Here is a 20556-nt window from a genome sequence, read left to right on the forward strand (position 1 = left end):
ACAGGTCAGGTATTGAGGATCTCTGCTTCAGCACAGGTGGCTCAGTCAAAGACTGAGCCTCTGATTGAGTCACCTGTGCTTAAGCAGGGATTGATTGATCCACCTGGTCTGAAGCAGGGAAATCCCCAATCCCTGACCTGTTGGTGGCCCTTGAGGTCTGGAGTTGGCCATCCGTGGTTTAGAACGTACTGTGTAAATGTTGAAAATAGTGCAGGAAATAACTGTACTACAGCCTAAATATTTCCATTCAATCAAATACAGTTGAACCTTACTGTGGCCGCGGCTGGCATTCTTCCAGACATGAGCTGATAAACTGTCTGCAGGGGATCGTTAATCGGAAGGCTGTTGGCAAACCTACAACAACAACAAAAAAAAAACAAGTCTTAGCCAAAACCAAGGAGCCCAACACACAGGCTTCCAGCATCTTTTTCACTACATTGGTCTATAATGCAAGGGTTATTGATAATAAAACAATAGAATAAACACTATAAAAACAGGGACATGTCTGGATCCTTGTTCTCTGTTTGCAAATGAAAACCTGCAGATTTCTTCCTCTTGCAACACACGGGCGTGCAAAGTGCAGCGGGTCCCTAAAACTGCCAGGGGGAGACTAGACTCGTGGCGTTTTTCCTCTTACGCCCTATAACTGATCTGTAGCATACATCACAAAATATTGCCCGTAAAAATAAAGTTGTTTTACAGCAGTTTTCCCAGAAAGCTTAAATATATTCCATAGTTCAGATAATGTTGATACACAACCTGAGAGCGGATAAGGACCTCTCAAAACAATGTCATGCAACATTGAACAAATGGGGGCAGTTACTGTCAGACCACTTCCAAATATTTTGGGAACAGTTACCGAACAGAGGGAGCAAAGAGAGGCTCCTCCCACATTCATGTTGCTGCAGATTTTCCCCTACGGGACAATAGATTACCTGGTCATAACACGCGCATGCGTTCTGCTATCCATTTTGCTGGCGAGTAGCAACGCATGTCCCCACAGCCCGTGTTTCATGGCAGATTCCAATGCATCCTGTGGAAGGTGAATCAAGATGAATTTGGGAATATAAACATTGTGCCATCAAAACTTGCGGAGATTGGGGGATTTGTAATTGTAACAGGATTGAAATCATGAAAAATCGCTACACTGAAATGACAAATCAAGCTAAATTACATAACTATCATATAGATCTTTTCTTCTGGGACTCAAAAGCGCTTCACAATTACAGTATAGTGACCGGTACGCAACACATAAAAATTCCTTACAATCCCTGCCCAGATGAGCAGGGCAGCCGATGGGGGGGACGACACCTGGTGGTCCTCTCATTGCCCCGGCTCTCTTCCAGCTGTGGACCTCCCCCACACTGACACTGTCCCACGCTGGGCCTCTGACGTCAGCACGCGCCGGAAGCTGAACCCGCGGGACCTTGCCAGTGAGGGAGGCCGGCAGCTGGGGGAGAGCCGGCCAGAGACCATCCTCAAGGTAGGCAAAGTTTGTTTTTATTTGGCAGGGGGGGTTGTTGTATGTATTTGAGGCGCGGTTGGGGGGGGGGGGAAGGTTTAGTACTTTTGCATGTATTTTGTGGGGAGATGAGGTGGTAAGAGTGAGACGGAGAGGAGAGAAATAATACACGGGAAGAGGGGAGGGAGATTTTCTGCGGCCCTGCAAACGAGCTTACAATGTTTTTGGTGTCTGAGGCACAGGGAGATAAAGTGACTTGCCCAAGGTCACAAGGAGTGGACACCCGTGTTTCAAACTGATTGTTATCAGAGCCAGTGCCTTTACGCACTCAGCCATTCCTCCCTTACTGTACACTGCAGAACTGTGCTGTGAATTCTCAACACCAGCAAGTGAAAACAACCAAGGGACTCAAAAGATGAACACATGCTACAGCTGGTCATTATGCAACATGGTGTTTAGTAGGACTAGAGCGTTAAAGGGTGGCAATAAAGCTTTGCAGTTCTGCGTGTACCTTTTTACGCCCAAAAAGCAGCAGCTCCCTGAATCGCTCAGTCTCTTTCTCCAGAGAGTTTCCTGTGCTTGGTAACATATCTGTGAGAAAAGAGAGCTGAGAAACAACAGACTCCTCTTCTTGTCCCACGGGCTCGTTGCTGAAATCTATCAGGTTCGCTTCATTTGGAGACTTCCCGGGAAGCCACACCGTTTTGTGATCTTGCAAGAGGAGCTCAGCAATATCGGTCCCCACAACGGTCTACGGAAGAAGGCAGAACAGGTAAAAACAATCACGCCTTCAAGCAACTAAACTCATCAAAATGTCAATGCATGGTTTCAAACAGAAGCTTAGTAAATCAGTCAGGAGATTTAATTAGGACTACACCCTTCACATAAGAGGAATATACATTAGCTTCAAAAAAATCGTTAGTCAAAGCAGAAAACGCCAAAGGTGAGGAATAAGGCAAAAGTGAATATTCACCCCATTTTGCCTGCACAGGAGCATGACGAAGTCCCACAGCAGGCTTGCAGATTCTTGGTCTAACAGACTTTCATCCCGTGAACACTCTTTGGCTCGGTTTTGTGCATAATTGATTACATCAACCTTGTGAGTTTCATCCCTGCAAGTAGAGAAAAAAAAATTATTCTAATAATATCTCGGCTATTAACTTCTCTCTGTAGGAAGGACGGATGCTTAAATTATTTAGTTAAGTGTTTCTCCCATAAAAACACTCGCCGTTACTTTGTTTTAGAATGGCATGGTGTTTCATTTAAGACTGAAGCAATGGAGTAAAACATACTTCACCAGGGGTCCAGGGAAAGCCCTCATCTGCTCTTGCTCATGTGTATTTTGCAATATAATCTGCAAAAGAAGGAGCCGTATGAAATTCTGTTTTTTCAATTACTAGGCACAATCAGTATAGACAAGAGGTCCATGAAAAGTCTGTAAATATAATGTATAACCTATGTTCATTTCATGTAACCATATATTGTCATCATAACTCTATACCTAGGCCACAGGTGGCCAACTCCAGTCCTCAAGAACTACCCAACAGGGCACGTTTCCAGGATATCACTGCCCCCATCTCGTTAAGCAGTGTCTTGGTCCTCCCCAAAATAAATACCATTAAACTGTGAAACTGAAAACACATAACTGCTGTAATATAAATGCTGTTTTCTATGCAAATGGCTTTAACAAAAAAAGTTAAAAAGTATAAATAATTGATACCATGTTTATATTGGGTTATGGGAAAGTTTTAACCCTTTCCACTGGTTTCAATAACTAATATGAATAACGTAGAAGCAATAGGCACCGTGATGATCATTTGATTTAAAGAAGCAATCTAAGCCGTTTTTTAAAAAAAACATCTTTTTAACATCTTTTTTTTTATACAGGATTGAAGCTGGGGGGGTCTTCGGAGCTAAACCCTGTTAATGTCAGCTCCGGGGGTCCCCTGCTCCCGGAGGTATTTATCTCCGTAGGGAGTGCAGGTAGCCACTCCAGGGTTCACTGTATGGCCGCTTTACAAAGGTCGCGGGCCCTGCTGACCAACAGGAAGCAGGCACCCCCCTTTGGCACTCAAAAAGCAGGGGGTCCCTAGAGCTGAAATTAACGAGGTTCAGATCCAGAGACCCCTGCTTCAAACCTGTACTAAAAAATTAAATAAAATACGCTTAGATTGCTCCTTTTTAATAAGCTCAAAGGGATGTTACCTCCATGGTGTGGATCTCCACTAAAGTCGGCTGTCCATCTGAAGGTAGGTTAGGGAGAACTTTAATTAGATGCCCGCCGGGACCAAATCTGGCACAGACATGAGGACTTGCAAACTTCTCTGGAGTCAGTGACCTTGAGGGAACTAAAAGCAAACATGAGACAAAAAGTCCTCTTGTAATTGGGAAGATCAATTGATACACAATCAATTGTGCAATATACACCAATTTAAAATGATCAGAACTTAATGCTGCAAAGACCCAGCTGAACCGCTCCATAAACTGCTACAGGGACCCCTCGGTTCCAAAGATACTTACGGGTGAAGTTAGTGGCCATTTTGTTTCCCCTGGAGGGTGTTTTAAAAACAGTAACTGCACCTGTAAGTATCTTTGGGACCAGGGGGGTGGGTGTATGTGTATATGTATAAAAGAAAACTGGTAGGGGGCTTGTCTTCTTTAAATTAACAAATAAAGCAAGAGAACCGATCTGTTTAATATAACCTTAAATCTTTCTAAACAAAACAATACCCACAAAAAACTGCCCACCGGGTAACTTAATTGACTGAATATTTAAAGGACAACATTTCCCCTCATTACTTGCCAAATACAAAAATTGGCGAGTGCAAAAAACAAGCTATAAGATCTACCCCAAACCTTTAGGAAATCAGAGGCACAAACTGCTTAATAAATGATGCACATACCTGGCTCTGCATGTGGCCACTCCGTTTGGTTTTGGTATCCATATAGATAACTGTCCAGTGCCGGCTGGCTGCCATAATTATTGGGATAGATTCCATAGGAATAGTCATTAGGGAGGGAAGGGTTCTGCATTTGAGCATCATACGCAGTAGCAGTTAGGTCCTGCTGGCTTTTATAAATCTGGCTCTGTGAAGAGAGAAACAGGTCCTCAAATGATTTTATAGGCGTCAGTGTTAAGCTCCTGTATATTTTAATTCTAATGTACTTGAAGCTGGATTTCTTCAGTTGCCGTACTATTATAATAAAGTCGTACACAAGACATTTTAACATCCTAAACTATTTGCAGGTAGCTAACGCACAACGTTTCAGGAATCTTCCTTCCTCAGGAGCGTGGAGGTAAATATTACACCTGAGGAAGGTAAGATTCCCGAAACGTTGTGCGTTTGCAACCTGCAAATAAACCGTTTATTATGTTAAAATGTCTTGTGTACGACTGTATTAGAATAGTGCGGCAACCCAAGATTTCCAGTATAAGTAGGTGGCAGAAGTGGGATCCCGGGCACTCTCCAACTGCATGCACCTAACGAGGAAAAACTACACTCACTGTAATTATCTAAACGGAGTGCGGTAAGATCCAAAACTTATATCTTAATTCTAGAGTAGAGAGGTCACAGAATAAATGGCAGGAAGTAAGAGGCTTGCCAGAAACTCACGTGTTGAGAGTGCGAGCTGAAGCTGCTTCTGCGGCTGTGCACACTCTGTGAGCTGTGCAGACTGCGGGCTGACTGCTCACTGTGCACGCTGCGTCTATCAAAATCATCCTTCGCAAGATCTCTTTGTGGTTCGTTCTCATCGTCAAAGCCACTAACGAAACGCGGGTCGTACTGCCAAGGATCATCATATACACTGTATCTATCACACACCGGTAAAAGAAAATGTGACTGCAGATCTGAATTGACACACGATGAAACAAAAAGGCGAGTAACCTTTCTCTGCTGGGAAGAGCCTACCGTGCAATGCGTTACTGACCCATCTAGCAAAGGGGGTTAAATGCAGCACGGGGATATATTCAGCCACGACTAGGTGTCTAGGGAGCAGAATACAAACCATTCCCTTTCAGCACAACCAGAAGGCACCCTCACCCATCAATACTAAGAGAACGCCTCCTACGTCTACAAACTGATGATGGGGTTGAGGTCTGCTGCCTGGTAGTTTTAGGCTTCCTATCTCCACCTGCTGGAACTAACCCTTTATATAGTGCTACCTCCAAAATGTGTTACAATTTGGCCAATGTGGCATTGCAACATTTAAAAATCGAAAGCTGTGCGCACACGGTGTAAAATGCTGACCTGTTTGTGTAAGTATACGGGTCCTTTCTTTGGTAGGCGTCTTCACGGTTACCATACATGTAATTCCAGTAGTTGCTCCTGGGATCTCTATATCCAGGGTCATAAGATCCAGGATAGCGATCCCAGCGTGCAGGATCTATAGGAGTAGAAGTGTGGACATTGTTATTGTGATTCCAAGCTCCAGAGGATAGTAATGAGGCGTGGCTCTCATTAACACCATTAAAGCAGAAAACCTGCCTTCAGTTCCCCCCCCCCTTATTAAAATGTGCGTTATAGAGTTGATTGCGGGGATCATCCGCGTTAATTTCAGCTCCGGGTATCCCCTACTTCCCGAGATACTTACTGCGATAGGGGGTGCCGGTAGCAGCTCCGGCTGGGCGACGCTATAAAAATGGCGGCTTGAATGTCCCGCGGGCCAACAGGAAGCCGTGACGCAATTCATTGCAGCTTCCTATTGGACCGTGTGATCGGCACATTGAAACCCGAGGAGATACAAGCAGCACCTACTTATGTATCTCGGGGAGCAGGAGTTCCCCTGCTTCCGGCCCCCGCCCCAAACAAAAACCACAACACACGTTCTGCTGCTTAAAAGATTAAAGTAGCAATTTCCCAAATGTAAAACTGAATAAATACATGGAAATACAATTCTGTTAGCAACTGGAACTGGTGTGGGAAATAAAAGTTAATGACTAATCTTACCTCCATAATCATACTGGTTTCGGTAATCTGCTTTGTAATTGTTTTGATTGCCCCAGTCTCCTGAAGCACTCTCCCCCTGCCTAAAGCATTAGAAACAAACAAAACAACACATTATAAACACCGGTTTTCAGCCTCCCCCTTCCAAATTCTGTTTGATCTGCGGAAGGGAATTAAGTTTAGGAAAGTTTTGCTAAATGATGAATTAAAGCCAGTTAAGTAAAACGTTTTAGGGGTGTAACAAGTTGCAAAAACAAAGCCTAGAAGAAAAAAAAAATGCCCAAAGTATGCGATTTGTTTTCCCAGGAAAATAATATTTAAACACTGCTTGGGTTAGTTAACAAAACTAAAAATACAAACAGCACGGAACAATGGGCACTTAACATGTTTGTGTGTTCTAATGCAGGGGTGCTCAACTCATGTTCTCCAGGCTACCAAACAGGTCAGGTTTTCAGGATATCCCTGCTTCAGCACCGGTGGCTTAGTATTTGACTGCATATCCCTGTGCAGGGATATCCTGAAAAACTGACCTGTTGGGGAGTCTTGAGAACTGGAGTTGAGCACCTGTTCTAATGTACTAAATGTACACGACAGTTTCATGGTTTTACTGTAGATCTGTCAAACAATATGATTGAATATATGTATATCTTTATTTATATAGCGCCCAGTGTACCCAGCGCTTTACAAAAGAGACAATACAGTACAGGAAATTATAATAGAGTAAATGCAACAAAAAGTCAGACAATTGGAAAGGAAATCCCTTACCCGGAGAGCTAACAATCCAAGTGGTACTGTATGTTGTGAGATATACAGAGACAGCAGGTGAGGGAATAAGTGCAGTAGATGGCAGTGCTTGGCTACAATGGTTGGTAGGAGCGACTGTGGGTGTGGGACACTAGCCTGCGAGTCTACGCTATTGAAATGCTTTCATTTAAGAGGTGAGTTTTAAGGTCTGACTCAAAGGTGGGGAGAGAAGGTGCTTGTCGTATACAGAGTGTGAGCGAGTTCAACAGGTAAGGGGCAGTGAGGGAAAAGGTTGGAGAGAGATGAAAGGTTCTAGAAAGGAGACAGTTAAGAGCAAAGCACAGGAGACAAGCAGGGGCATAATTAGATATGAAAGTCGATATGTACGGAGGAGCAGATGAGTGGAGAACCTTGAAGATAAGGAGAACTTTGAGGGTGATCCGAAACTTTAATAGGAAGCCAGGAGAAGGTTTTAAAGGAGGAGATGACCAGAGACCGTTTTGGGAGAAAGTTATTTTAGCAGCAGAGTTTTGGATAGATTGCAAAGGAGAGTTGTGAGGCCTGTTAGTAGTATGTTACAATAATCCAAATGGGAGAGGATAAGGGCAATGCATTAGAGTTTTAGCAGTAACCACTACAAACATTAGTGGCTACGATAGATAGCTCAGTAAGTTCATAAAACCATGAAACTGCATAAAGATTGGATCTATGTGCATTTGTTTCAGTAATAACAGAAACGAAAACAGGGGGTGCTTAGGACCTAAAACTATGTTAACATTACCCTGTATGAGAAAGAAGGAGTGAGCGGTTAAGTATTGCGTTTTCCTACTAGCCTCCGAAATAAAAGATTGACCTTTTGTGATCCCATATTGTAACACTACCCTTCATAGGGAATAAGGGGAAAGAGCGGTGACTACAATTATCTAGATTTCCTGGTGACGACATGTATAAGCGAGGCAATTTAGACAAGTACTTAGATATCGGATATCGCAGTGCCATAAGAAACAGGTTCCAGTTTAATGTTTCCCTCTCCTAAGAATCTCTGTTGAAACACACGAAACGCTGCCGCTCTCGTCTCTGTATAACCTACCGTGAGGGTGGTCTATCTGAGCAGTGGCTAGATCTTGAGCTTGGTCGTTCTGGCTCTGGGTATCGATACTTTCCTGAGTCCACAAACGCAGCGTTGCCATAGTTTCCGGAAGTGGGGTAATATGCTGCATAGGGATCCTAAAGAGAGAGGCGTTTATTCTTTTGTAACAAAGCTACATTACCGTATCAATCGGATACAAATATGCGCAAATAAAATTAGGTTCTATAAAGTTAATAGAGTTTGCATTTTTAAAAAACAATCTTACAATACTAGTCACATCATACAAATCCTGGGAACATCCTCAGTTGATAGTGACAGAAGTCTGAATGTAAATGTTTTATGGTCATCAAGAATAAGTGAAATACAAAGTTACAGTGCATCAAAAGATCTCCTTTGATCAATGCAGGGTGGGAGGGTCAGACTAATACATTTCAGCTGTAACAAGCAGATACAAATATCACTTGTGAACCCATTCACGTCTCAGACAGGCCTGCAAACCTGCCTTAGGCCGCACTTACAGTGTGCGTGACGGCGACGGGTGACGTCACCAGTCGCCACCCGCGAAAGTTATAATTTAACTTTCGGCGACCTGGCCATTGATTGGTTTAGAGGCTGTCACATGTGGCGACAGCCTCTGAAAAATCAATTTTTATCGGTTTCAAGAATTTGCGTCGCTGCCGCTTACTAGAAGTGCACGCGACGGCTGCAATGCTTTTGTTTTCAGGTGACGTTGCATCGCCGGCACTATAAGTGCAGCCTAACTCCATTCTCTTAGCATAGTGCTTAGGCTGCAGCCAGGGATTCTGGGAAATGACATGTATGTATGTCTTTATTTATATAGCGCCATTAATGTACACAGAGCTTCACAGCAGTAATACACGGGATAATCATATAAATAACAAATAATATAATATAACACAAAGGGGAGAAATGCTTCAGACATAAAAGTAACATTTAGGAAAAGGAGTCCCTGACATGCAAATGAGCACTCGCAGTGTAACAAGCAATGTTGAGGACGAGACGCCGTCTACCAAACTTAAAATGAGTGATCTGGATTACTTCTGTAAAATCAAAATCTAGGGCGTATTAAAGAACTTAGTCAGTAAAGAAAATGCCAGCAAAGAAAAACGGTCATAGAAAGAGTGGAAATAAAATAACATGGGCTAAAGAACACAACGTGGGGTAACAAAACAATACATCAAATGAAGTGGAGAGACGTTGATAGCAGAGTGAAGCTGAAAAATGGTTCTTAAAATATTTTATCCTCCATTACTATAGCGCTCAACTTCAGGCCATCAAGACCCCCCGCCCCAAACCCACCCAGTCAAAGAGCCTGCTTCAGCACAGGTGACTCAATCCGTGGCTTAGAAGCCTGCTTCAGCACGGGGGGGGTGGGGGGGATTTTGAGGACTGGAGTTAAGCCCTGTCCCATTACACTAAAAACGATGCAGATTTAGTGTATCCTGGAAACAGATTGGGGTGGAAGGGAAAGCAAATGCCCCATAATCCAATAATGAGTTATTGCATTTAGGACAACAAGCTCTACCCATTATTACAGAAAGCCATATAACCTTCAAATGATATGGTTTGTTTCTATAAGCTCTTAAAATGTAAATCTTTCGCCCTTCAAAGGGCAGCGGTTTGTGAACATGTAACGAGAATAGTTATTAGCCAGTGACGGAATGCTAAGTGACAGAACACACAATAGTCCGTGTGCTTGTATCCTGTAAGGCAATAGCATAATAAAACACAATACTTGTGGCAGACTCAAAAATAGTTCTTATTTGTCTTACCTGGTAGTAAAAAGGAGGAGCCCTGGGATCCGGGGGCTGATACGGTTGTTGGTATTGGGGAGGATAGGCACCATAATGGCTATAGTAATAATAGGGATCTGCTGATGGCCCAAGCCCTTGCTGTGGAGTTTGGGAAGCTGGAGGCCTTGGCTGCTCTGCATATGCAGTGGTCTGTGCAGGCACAGGTTGAAGTGTATAGGCAGGCTGCTCGGACGTTCCATATTTAGGCACTGGCTCTGAAGTGCTGCTATAAGGCGGCCCCGGCCCAGTAGGGTGTTGAGTACTTGGCATTTGAGCTCCCATCTGTTGGGGAGGTTGGACAGACATTCTCCCAGGAATTATTTGTTGTGCAGAAGAAACCAACGGTATAGGCTGAGGGGCAGGTGTCATGTACTGGTATGATGATTCTGGCCCCTGCTGCGAGTTCTCTAAAGCAGACTGCTGCTGATAAAAACCCTGATTATTAATACCTGCACCTGGTTGGATATTCTGAGCATTGACAGATTGTATAGGGAATACTGGACGGCTGGTAATTGGCATGCCACTATTTGCACTGTGGTTAGTTGGTGCACGAGGAACTGTAAAATCTAAAGCAAATGCAGTTTCCGCCTGGCTATTTGTACGGCTGAGGGTGTTACTACTATTACTTGTTGGTGGAGGCAACATCGCATTTCCGAAACCAACTGGTAAATGTGTACCAGTCTGCACAGACACAGGAGCTGCTGATTTATTAGCAGCATCAGGGGGTAAACTTTCAACTTTAACAGTCTTATGACTTTCTGTGGCTAGATTGAGTGGTATTTGATTTGATGGATTGTGTCTCAACAAATGTGAAGGCTGATTGGAAGAAGGTTCAGGAAAAAGATCACTGCTGGGTGCTGAATTGTTGCTGGACAGGTGAGGGAACACAGGTATATTCAGGACAGATCCTGTATGAATAAGAGAAGGTGAAGGATTTTCTTCAGAAAGGAAATTACTTGGTGGAGCCTGGGTCGTTGAAATTGGCTTGTCACCTACTCCCTGGTCTTGCACCGAGTTAATGTTCTTATTTTGATTTGGTAAAGACATAGAAAAGTTTATTGGTTGAGCCAAATTATAGCTTTTATTTGGCTGAGCAATTAACAGAGGTTGAGTTGGCAAGGATTCAGTGGGTGGTGATGACAACAAACTGGCATAACCTGAACTTGCCTGGGAGTGAAGATGCTCCTCATCTCCTATTTTGGGAGGATTCTCTAGGTTTTCAGAAGAAATGTGCTCTTCAGGGGAGGGTTGCAATTTAACCAACTCTAATCTGTTGGGTTGTTGTAATAATCCATCTTCTGGAGGTTGAATAATTTCGGTTTGAGGTTTAGGGGGTACGTATAGTGCAGGAGCCGCAGGAGCTAGAAGAACATTCCCTCCAAAATTTGGTAGTTCATCTTGAGCCCATAGGGTAGTTGCAGGGCTTTCACACTTTTTATTTGACCCATAAGCTCTTGAGGAAGGTCTTTTATCAAGTAGTAATGATATTGTTTCAAATGATGAACCCCCAACAGACTGAAAGAGATTTCCACTGTTGGTAGCACACGCCCGAGTATTTAATTTATCAGTGACAATAGTTTCTAAGTTATCAGGAGGTTGTTCCAAGTTACCTGGGGAAGCAGTAGGTATCGCAGCACCATGGGAAGCAACGGTTAGTACCTTATGACCCTCTCGCACTTCTCCTACCACTTTTGCTTGGTCCACCTCTGTTGGTTTTATACCCACACCATGTGATCTCACAGGCTCGAAAGAACTATTTGGACTTGTCTGAAATATCCCTGTAGGTTTGGGTGGACTTGGGGTTGGGGGCTGTGACGAGTTACCATGGAAACCATTTTGACTCATACTCTGCACACCAGCATCTCCTGCCATGGGAGAAGAGTCTACTTGCTTAAAGAAATTGGTGGATAAATCATTATCCAGTTTCCCACTCTCCTTCTGAATAAAAGTCCCCACTAGCTCTTGCGGTCTGGTTGAACTAGGCAAACTTCTATGACTTATGTTACTGTAGCTTGATGAGACGCTATCCCTTCTAACTGGATGAGCTAAAGCATCAAGTGTTTCCAAGACCGGACCGCCTTTAGTATGGTTAGTATCACACTTTGGCAGAGAAGGCCCAGGTACCGGGACATGTCTGAAAACATCTGAATTTACACTAACCGGAAAGAGGCTGGTATTAGGAGGCTCATTTGGGAGAACTTCTATATTTTCAACATTGTCATACTGTGGCTCAGTTCCAACATCTGCTTCAATAGATGTGTTATCGACAATGGCGTAAACATCATGTTTCCAAGATGCTTGTGGATCATAATAGCTGCTAATATTCTGAGACAAAAATGGTTGGCTACTCGGAGCCTGGGAATGTACAGTGACTGGTGTTTGGGACTGAATATTTGCTATGGTTTGTTGGGGCAGTGGTGGAGGCCCACTACCCTGATACCCAATACTATGGCAATAAGCCGCATCAAAATCTGATTTATCGGAAACACGCTGCTTGTCTCTGGAAAGTATTTCCACATTTTCGGCATCATCTCCTTTAAAAAACATTGATATTGCACCGGAATCTGCTCCGGAGAGGATATGGCTGGATACTTGGCCAGAGTCTTCATGGTGAGTGTTTTCGGAGATTGCAGATCGAGTCCCAGACTGTACAAGGTTAGGCTTGGGTAAAGGAGGATGCAGCTGTTCCTGGTAAGGTTGGTTAAACCAGTTGTTACTCTGTCCAGGATTTTGGTTATGGATATAGTCTGTCTGAAATGCACTGCTGAACTGGAAACTGCTATTATGAGAAACATTTTTTTCACCGCTTGCAACCGGTAAATGGACTGGTGCTGTTCTATGCTGCACTGTTTGATGTTGTGGTTCATTAGGAAGTAGATTTGACTGTGGATGCAGATTTGATACTTCTAAATAGGGAGGAGAGGAATAAGGAGCATTGTAAGCTGAATTCTGAGTAGACAGGGAGTAATAATTTGGAACAGAGGTAGGAGGTGCACTCTGTATAAGACCCCAGTGACCAGTGGCTTGTTGAGAAGGTGCCGGAGCACATGATGATATGGGTGGTGCAACATTGCTGCTATTGTTCAAATCTGCAGGCATACCTTGTCTGCTCTGAGGTCGGTTTTGAACAGGTACTCCCCCATAGGGATGCACATACGCATTTTCTAGTCCACTTGGCGCATTTTGAAAAGATGGTACAGCAGTATGACAGTGTCCTGGTTCTGTGCTCAGAGTAGTGGGCATGCTACTTGCAAGATGGCCAGTCATTGCCGATGGAGCAGATACATTGGTGTACATGCCTCCCTTTGCCACCGGTTGCAATACAGATCCTGGTACCGATGTCTGCATTCCATGTGAGTAATCTCCGACAGCCGAAGAAGTCACTGGAACAGGCTGAGGATACAATGATGGGGAAGGACTTGGCATTACCACCAGGTTGCCTTTTGGGGCATTGCCTGGTAGCATACTTTGCGGGGTCTTTCTGACGAACGCAAAAGGGTCTGTTACTGGTTGCACTGGAGCTGTAGTTACCGATGCTGGCGTAGGTCCCCTTTTACGCCAATATGCATTAGAAGTCATTCCCATGCGGGGAGGGGCACATGTTGTAGGTGGACCGGTTTGCGGTGGTGGCTGCATCTCTGTTTTTTAAACAATGTCACCAATTTTTTGCTTTTTAAATCAACTGAATCTGTAGCCAGTTTAACTGCGAACAAAAGAAAACACTCGGTTTGTTACAGCGTCTGACTGTATGGATTATAGTCGAACAAAATGGAATGTGTTAAGACCCCCAATAAAAAAAAAAAAATGTGCTGCGAGAACTGGAATCACCCACATACAGTATATACAGAAATACTGCTAAATGCCATCAGCACCAAATACAGTTTAACACCTTCATTTAAAAATGTCTGCCATAAAGAAAACAATGTCATTCTGTTAACCTCCATCATGCAGGTCAACAGGGTTTCCTCAAAAAAGTATAAAAACAGGGGTCAATAATCAACTCTATTTCATGACTTCTTATTTGTCGCATTTCCAAGTTCTAGCAGCCACACCGGTCCCAGTCTCGTCGGCGGCTACACATCTTAATGCAAAAACATGACAGTTCTTCATAGACAAAATAACAGGTATATTCTATCTCCTCTAAGTTTCTTTGCTACCTCAGATGGCCTGTTTGTTGTAGTCAATGAAGAGTTCCTATGTAGGTGCATTAAAAGGATATCACAATGTACAACAAATAATTATTTACTAGAACTTGAATTCTGGGGAATTATATCAATTTGTTAAGTACAAAGGTATGGACAGGTATCACGTCCATCAAGGATTGACATTTTGTCCGGGGATTGTAAACTTATTTAAAGAACATAACATTTGTGGCAATTTCAGGAACGGCACAAATTATTTTAGCGTTTTGTCTGACAGCAAAACAACCAGCACATTACTGAACCCTCTGTAGCAGAGTTAAACTTACATTTAACCAATTCATATTAACATTACTGTATATCTAGGTATAATTTTCTACAAATCGTAAAGGAACAGAAGCCTTGGCCTTGTATGGTTACAAAACAAAGTCCACCAAATGTTGCTCAAGCAGATAAAATATCTTAAGTGGATTTTTTATTATATAAAATTCATTTCTGTGATTGAATGATCATTTAGGAACCACTTAATTGATTTTTGTAAACGTACCACAGATCTTGCTCATATCTGCTCTATTTTTCAGTGTAAAATTCTAATTCATAGTTTACAAGCCCTCGCAAACTATAATTGAGAACTATAAAGAAGGGTGACCTTTAATTTAGACCATTTCAGTTTCTCACTACAACCCATAACAAGGCCATTTAAAAATAAGAAGGAATATTGTTTGTTATTAAAAGATCATGAAATTGATGTAATTCTTAGAAAAAATGACCACCATAATGAAGTTATGGCTTATCACGTAACTTGTACTTGGTATGTCCATTAATCAAACGCAATACTTTTTCATTTTTCATATTACAAACTGTTCTTTCACAATGAAGGTTACAGAAGTGGAATTATTTTTAGAGAATGAATCCTCAATGTGATCTGTTAAACCAGCAGAAACCTCCAGGTATCAGTATCTCGGCTGAGCAAGGGGCAAGACAATGGTAGCTCTCAACCTCAAAAAGGTTCTCAATGTTGTAGCAAGAGTAAAATGTAGTCACCTCTTAATCCACCCAAGCCAGGGTTCGCCAACTCCAGTCCTCAAGGGCAACCAACAGGTCAGGTTTTCAGGATATCCCTGGTTCAGCACAGGTGACTCAATCACAATGACTGAACCACCTGGGATATCCTGAAAACCTGACCTGTTGGTGGTCCTTGAAGACTAGAGTTGACCTAAACAGTGACTGAATAGAAGACAACTACTCGGGCATAACCACGGCTGGAAAGTGTATCCATGTGAACGGCAAGTGCTGTTATTCCAGGTAATCTTTCTGAGAGCATGTATTCTGCCAACCAGGATGTTAACAGGAAACAATGACGGGACAGCACAAAACGACGCCAGGCTGAGATGCAACACAAATAGTAACTCAGAACATCATTATTTCAGGTTTAGAAAGCCATAAGTTGGTACTAAAGCATACATTAATTAGAATTGTGTACATAAATACTGCCAACACCATTGCACAACTTGTATTTACAGAGCCACAAAAAAGGGGAACTGTATATTCTTACATTTTAGAACAATGAGAACATGAACAGGACAATGTAGACTTTATTAAAAATATTTCTAACAAGTTAATGATTCATAATAAAATAAACTTGAATGCAGTTGTAAGGCAAAATATTCTAGGGGTGTCTAAACAGAAATGTTATCCCTCAAATAATAAATATTCCAAGAGCTTCTCTGTTACAATTCATGACTAATAGAAGTTTCACTCATTTTTGTTCAATGACATTAGCCATCTCACTTTACAGCAAACTGAATCGAAGTAATTATGCCAAACCTTGCCACTGATCAGTTGTAGTTACTTTGATTAAAACATCTGTGTTTCATTTATTCTGGCAAAATAAATGTAGAAATAGGCGCCTGAATTAATCAAGCTAAACCTTTTGTTCCATGTTACTTACAGGTCTTTTTACATAAAATTGTGTTGCAGATATAATTGTATTATGTTTAATTCCAACGCACCACTTCTAACCCAATAGGATACCAAAAGGAAGTTAAGAGGCAGCACGCACCAGTGTGTTCAAGTGGTCTCAGGCCACATGGATTTAGCTTTGTGAAGTTCATCAAAACATGCGGAAGAGGTAGAACTTAGAAAGCAAATATTGTCCTCATGACTGATCCAACTGCTTGCGTGGAATAGAGCACGTCAAAAAACAAACAGGAATAGGTTTTATCGTCCTGTGCATACAACCACAGCCTTTCCTTACAGTACCAGTAACATTACCATACAGTATGTAATGGATAATGAATGAGGATCCATGAAAGGAAAACACTAAACAGGATACCTGAATAAATGTGAGAGATCCTTTTGTATATTATGAATTTTAATCACACAGATCTTTCATGCAAATCGTGAACTGCAAAAGCTTAAACCAGTCCTATAATTGCAGAGGTACACAAGATTGTACCAGGCCTTTGTGCTGTTTTTGTCCAGAGGGGTACCCAGTCAATGTAGAATATGTGCTGGATTGCACATCTATCTGAACAGCAACAACTGCAAATGAACTAAATAATACACTTATGGAAACCTTACTGACAAACAAGACATGGGGTTGCCAACATCAGACAGCCATCTGTGCTGAAGCAGGGATATCCTGAAAACCTGACCTTTTGGTGGCCCTTGAGGACTGGTGGTGTCTACCCCTGGTCTAGACATTTGCCTTTGCACCCCAAAAGCAATGCATTGCAGGCCCCTCAGAGCATACAGGTGAGAACAGTTGTTGCTAGGCTGTTTAAGGGTTATGAGTTTGTTGCTAGAAAAGGTTTGACCAAGTTCTTGCCTATTTCCATAAGCAAGTATTCACAGGTCCCAGGGGGCGCATGACAACTAATCATATAATAGGACAACAAAGACACGGCCATTATAGTGCGGGTCTTCAACAGAGGCCTCCACCCACCATTAACAATCTTCAAACCTCAGGTGGGAGGCAATACTAAAAATCACAACCACTGGATTAGAAGTGTACTGTAAACTACAAATATGAATAGAACAAAAGCATTTTAATTCTGACGCTGTGCACTGGATTATGGTTGCACAATCAATCTAGTAAATGTACCAACAATGGCACTTGTGGAAACGCAAATCAAGCATCCCTGCTGAAATATGCCTGTGATTTCACTAGAAAAAAACAACAACAACAGCAGCAATGGACCTGTCACGTTGATGGGGTAAACACTGACTGAAGATGCTCACAGATAAAGCTACAATGACACAAACACACTGAAGTGACATTCACGACACAGACACACACACACACACACTCCCAGACAGGGACACGGCAACATACTCTGCATTAACATATAATCACAATGCCACAACACACTGCACGGACACATTCACAGACAATAGCAATAATGACTGACACTCACTCCGGTGGATTCCCTCATTCAGCACAGACTTCCAGGCTCTCTCCGGTATCAGACTGGGACGAGTTTCCCCATCACTGAGGGATCCCCCTCACATCCCCAGACACACACACACCACATCCCCAGACACACACACACCACATCCCCAGACACACACACACACACACCACATCCCCAGACACACACACACACACACCACATCCCCAGAGACACACACACACACACACACACACACACACATCCCCAGAGACACACACACACACACACCACATCCCCAGACACACACACACACACCACATCCCCAGACACACACACACACACACACACACCACATCCCCAGACACACACACACACCACATCCCCAGACACACACACACACACACACACACACGCACACACACACCACATCCCCAGGCACACACACACCACATCCCCAGGCACACACACACCACATCCCCAGGCACACACACACCACATCCCCAGGCACACACACACCACATCCCCAGGCACACACACACACACACACACCCCCGTCACACACACCACGTCCCCATACACACACACACACCCCCCATACACACACACACACACACACACACACACCCCATACACACACACACACACACACACACACACACACCCCATACACACACACACACACACCATATCCCCAGGCACACACACATCTTCCTCCTCACCGAGGGACCCCCCGAACCCCGACAGGCAGCAGCAGGATCGGCCTGCCCCCACTTCTCACCGGGAAGAGGCGGCCTATTCTCTCTCTCTCCTGCCTGTCACTAAAGCCGCCTCATTCCCCTCTCAGCTCTTACCTCCGGTGTGACACGCAGAGCCCGCACCGGAGGCCGGGAGGGGGAAACCTCTCATGGGCCGTCACTTTTAACCGGTGGGGAACGCTCTAGCGCGAGCTCGCCTCTGCGGCCATCTTGAATATCCGGCTCGCCGACGTGTACATTGGTACGTCACCAGCCTAACGTCACGGCGTCACACGGAGTGCGGTGAGGGGGCGGGGCGTGCTGGAATGGAAAGGATGGGCGGGGCTAGGCGTCATGCTTCGTGAGTTTCCGGAAGGAGGGTCGGAGAGAGCTGAAGCGGAGTGATGATTGCGCGCATGCGCAGTGGGCCTGAGCAGTGTTAAAGCTGGGGTAAACTGGGGTAAGCTGGGGTAAGCTGGGGTAAGCTGGGGTAAGCTGGGGTAAGCTGGGGTGGGCTGGGGAGAAGAGAATCAGAAGACCCACTCAAAGACAGCTTTGTATCCCAATTCTGAATTATCCAGCTGATTGCTAACCAGATAATGAAGTTAGGGTTATCTAGTGTAGGGGTGCGCAAAATGGGGGACGCAAGAATTTCTAGGGGGGGGGGGGGCGCGGGCGGTACTCTTCCCCACGGCATTTAAATTAAATGCCGGGGGGAGGCTTGAGGCCTCTGTCACTCCATTTACCTGCTCTCTTGCCGGGTCTTCGGCGACGCGACGTCAAATTACGCCACGTACGCCACGGGGTCGTGTGACGTGACACGTGGCCATGGCAACGTGCGTCAAATGACGCGGTGGGGTCACGTGACGTCATTTCAGGGGGACGGGGGGCACGAACGCTGTGGCTGGCGGGCAGGGGGGGCCAGCTCAAGAAGTGTGCGCACCCCTGATCCAGTGTACAGTCATGACCAGGGAGGCTGCGAGGGATCTCCCCTCCCTCGTTACCCGTTACCCACATAGACACACACAAATAATGACAGAGACCGGATCTGGAGGTATAAAAAGCCGCGGCTTTGTTTATTAAATAATTGAGTAAACGCCAGCCCATAGCCAGAGTGCCCACTCAATGGGTGAAAGGTCAGATGGCCCTTGAACCGCTGACCCCGTAACCCTCTAGCCGGACCCACGTGACCCGGCCGTTGTCGCGAGAGTCAAGTCCAGATGACTCCGCCCACTCGCCACCCCCCCCCCCGGGCTGTATCCGCCCGAGCCCCGTCTGGCAAGGACAAGCACCTACCCCCCAACTGCCGCCGCGACAGGGGCAGACTGGTCAAATTGAATCCTGCTGAGGAACTTCGGTCCTTCCCATTTCCTTTGCGAAAGTACCTCCGCTTCATAGTGTAGCATGACAGTGATACATGTTAACAATGCTCATAGACAATACATCAGTAGCAAACAATGGTGACTGCTAGCACTACTACCAAACGAGTGTCCAAACCCGATTAGGCGCTCGCACTTCTCATCAACAAGGGATGGGTGGGTGGGAAAATCTTGCAGCCGGAAGCAGAATGACCGCTTCCCCTCCAGGCTGTGATTTAAATCCCCCTGGCTCAGCCCCCTGCTCCTCCCCATCCCGCCTCCTGGTCGCGTCATCCTCCCACGTGCGCCGGCAGGAAGGAGAGCGGCCACAGAGCCCTGTGAGGTGAGGGAGAGCCTAGCCCCCCCGCCTCCCCCCCAGGTCATGGCGGCCCCCCGCCTACGGCGGCTAAGGGGGCTGCTGGATAAAGGTTTACCGCACTCCGTTTAGATAATTATAGTGGGTGTCATTTTTCTACGTAAGGTGCAGGCAGTTGAAGAGTGGCCGGGATCCCACTTCTGCCACCTGGTTATAGTGGTAACAAACGTGTCAATATGTTAATGTATTACATTCTTTTCCAACTACACATACAAATATACCTAGATAAGAGAGAGGCAATAAGTCCCATATATACACACACACACACACACACACACACACACACACACACACACACACACAAAAAGACTATGATAGATGCATATACTCTAGGTAATGACGTCACTAGCATGAGTTACGAGTCAGGAGTGAAGTCATTCAATTAACAAATTACGCCAAAGACAGGAGACAGTAACAGGGGTTATATACGTTTATTCACTTTGCCACAGATTTATGTAAACATTGCACCTGAGGGAGATATTCCTGAAACATTGTGCG

General features: G+C 44.5%; 1 protein-coding gene across 8 annotated transcripts in view; it reads right to left on the reverse strand.

Moving 5' to 3' along the window:
• Positions 1-18599, reverse strand: part of SEC16A (SEC16 homolog A, endoplasmic reticulum export factor) — a 34372-nt gene extending 15773 nt beyond the window's left edge. For 7 of the 8 annotated variants that reach the window (XM_075578900.1, XM_075578899.1, XM_075578898.1 and 4 more), the window contains exons 1-13: positions 18442-18599; positions 10036-13759; positions 8243-8379; positions 6412-6491; positions 5713-5848; positions 5077-5275; positions 4366-4549; positions 3668-3810; positions 2755-2816; positions 2436-2574; positions 1974-2213; positions 936-1033; positions 273-354 (exon numbers count right to left, since the gene is read on the reverse strand). In XM_075578900.1, coding sequence (XP_075435015.1) covers positions 273-354; positions 936-1033; positions 1974-2213; positions 2436-2574; positions 2755-2816; positions 3668-3810; positions 4366-4549; positions 5077-5275; positions 5713-5848; positions 6412-6491; positions 8243-8379; positions 10036-13692 — 5157 coding nt within the window. In that variant the 5' untranslated portion in view covers positions 13693-13759; positions 18442-18599. Of the gene's footprint in view, positions 1-272; positions 355-935; positions 1034-1973; positions 2214-2435; positions 2575-2754; positions 2817-3667; positions 3811-4365; positions 4550-5076; positions 5276-5712; positions 5849-6411; positions 6492-8242; positions 8380-10035; positions 13760-18368 lie in introns of all 8 variants that reach the window. The other variant, XM_075578894.1, reaches the window with a different exon arrangement.
• Positions 18600-20556: the final 1957 nt, after the last annotated feature.

The sequence above is a fragment of the Ascaphus truei genome, chromosome 21 (genome assembly GCF_040206685.1).
Source record: "Ascaphus truei isolate aAscTru1 chromosome 21, aAscTru1.hap1, whole genome shotgun sequence".
NCBI classification, from domain to species: domain Eukaryota; kingdom Metazoa; phylum Chordata; class Amphibia; order Anura; family Ascaphidae; genus Ascaphus; species Ascaphus truei.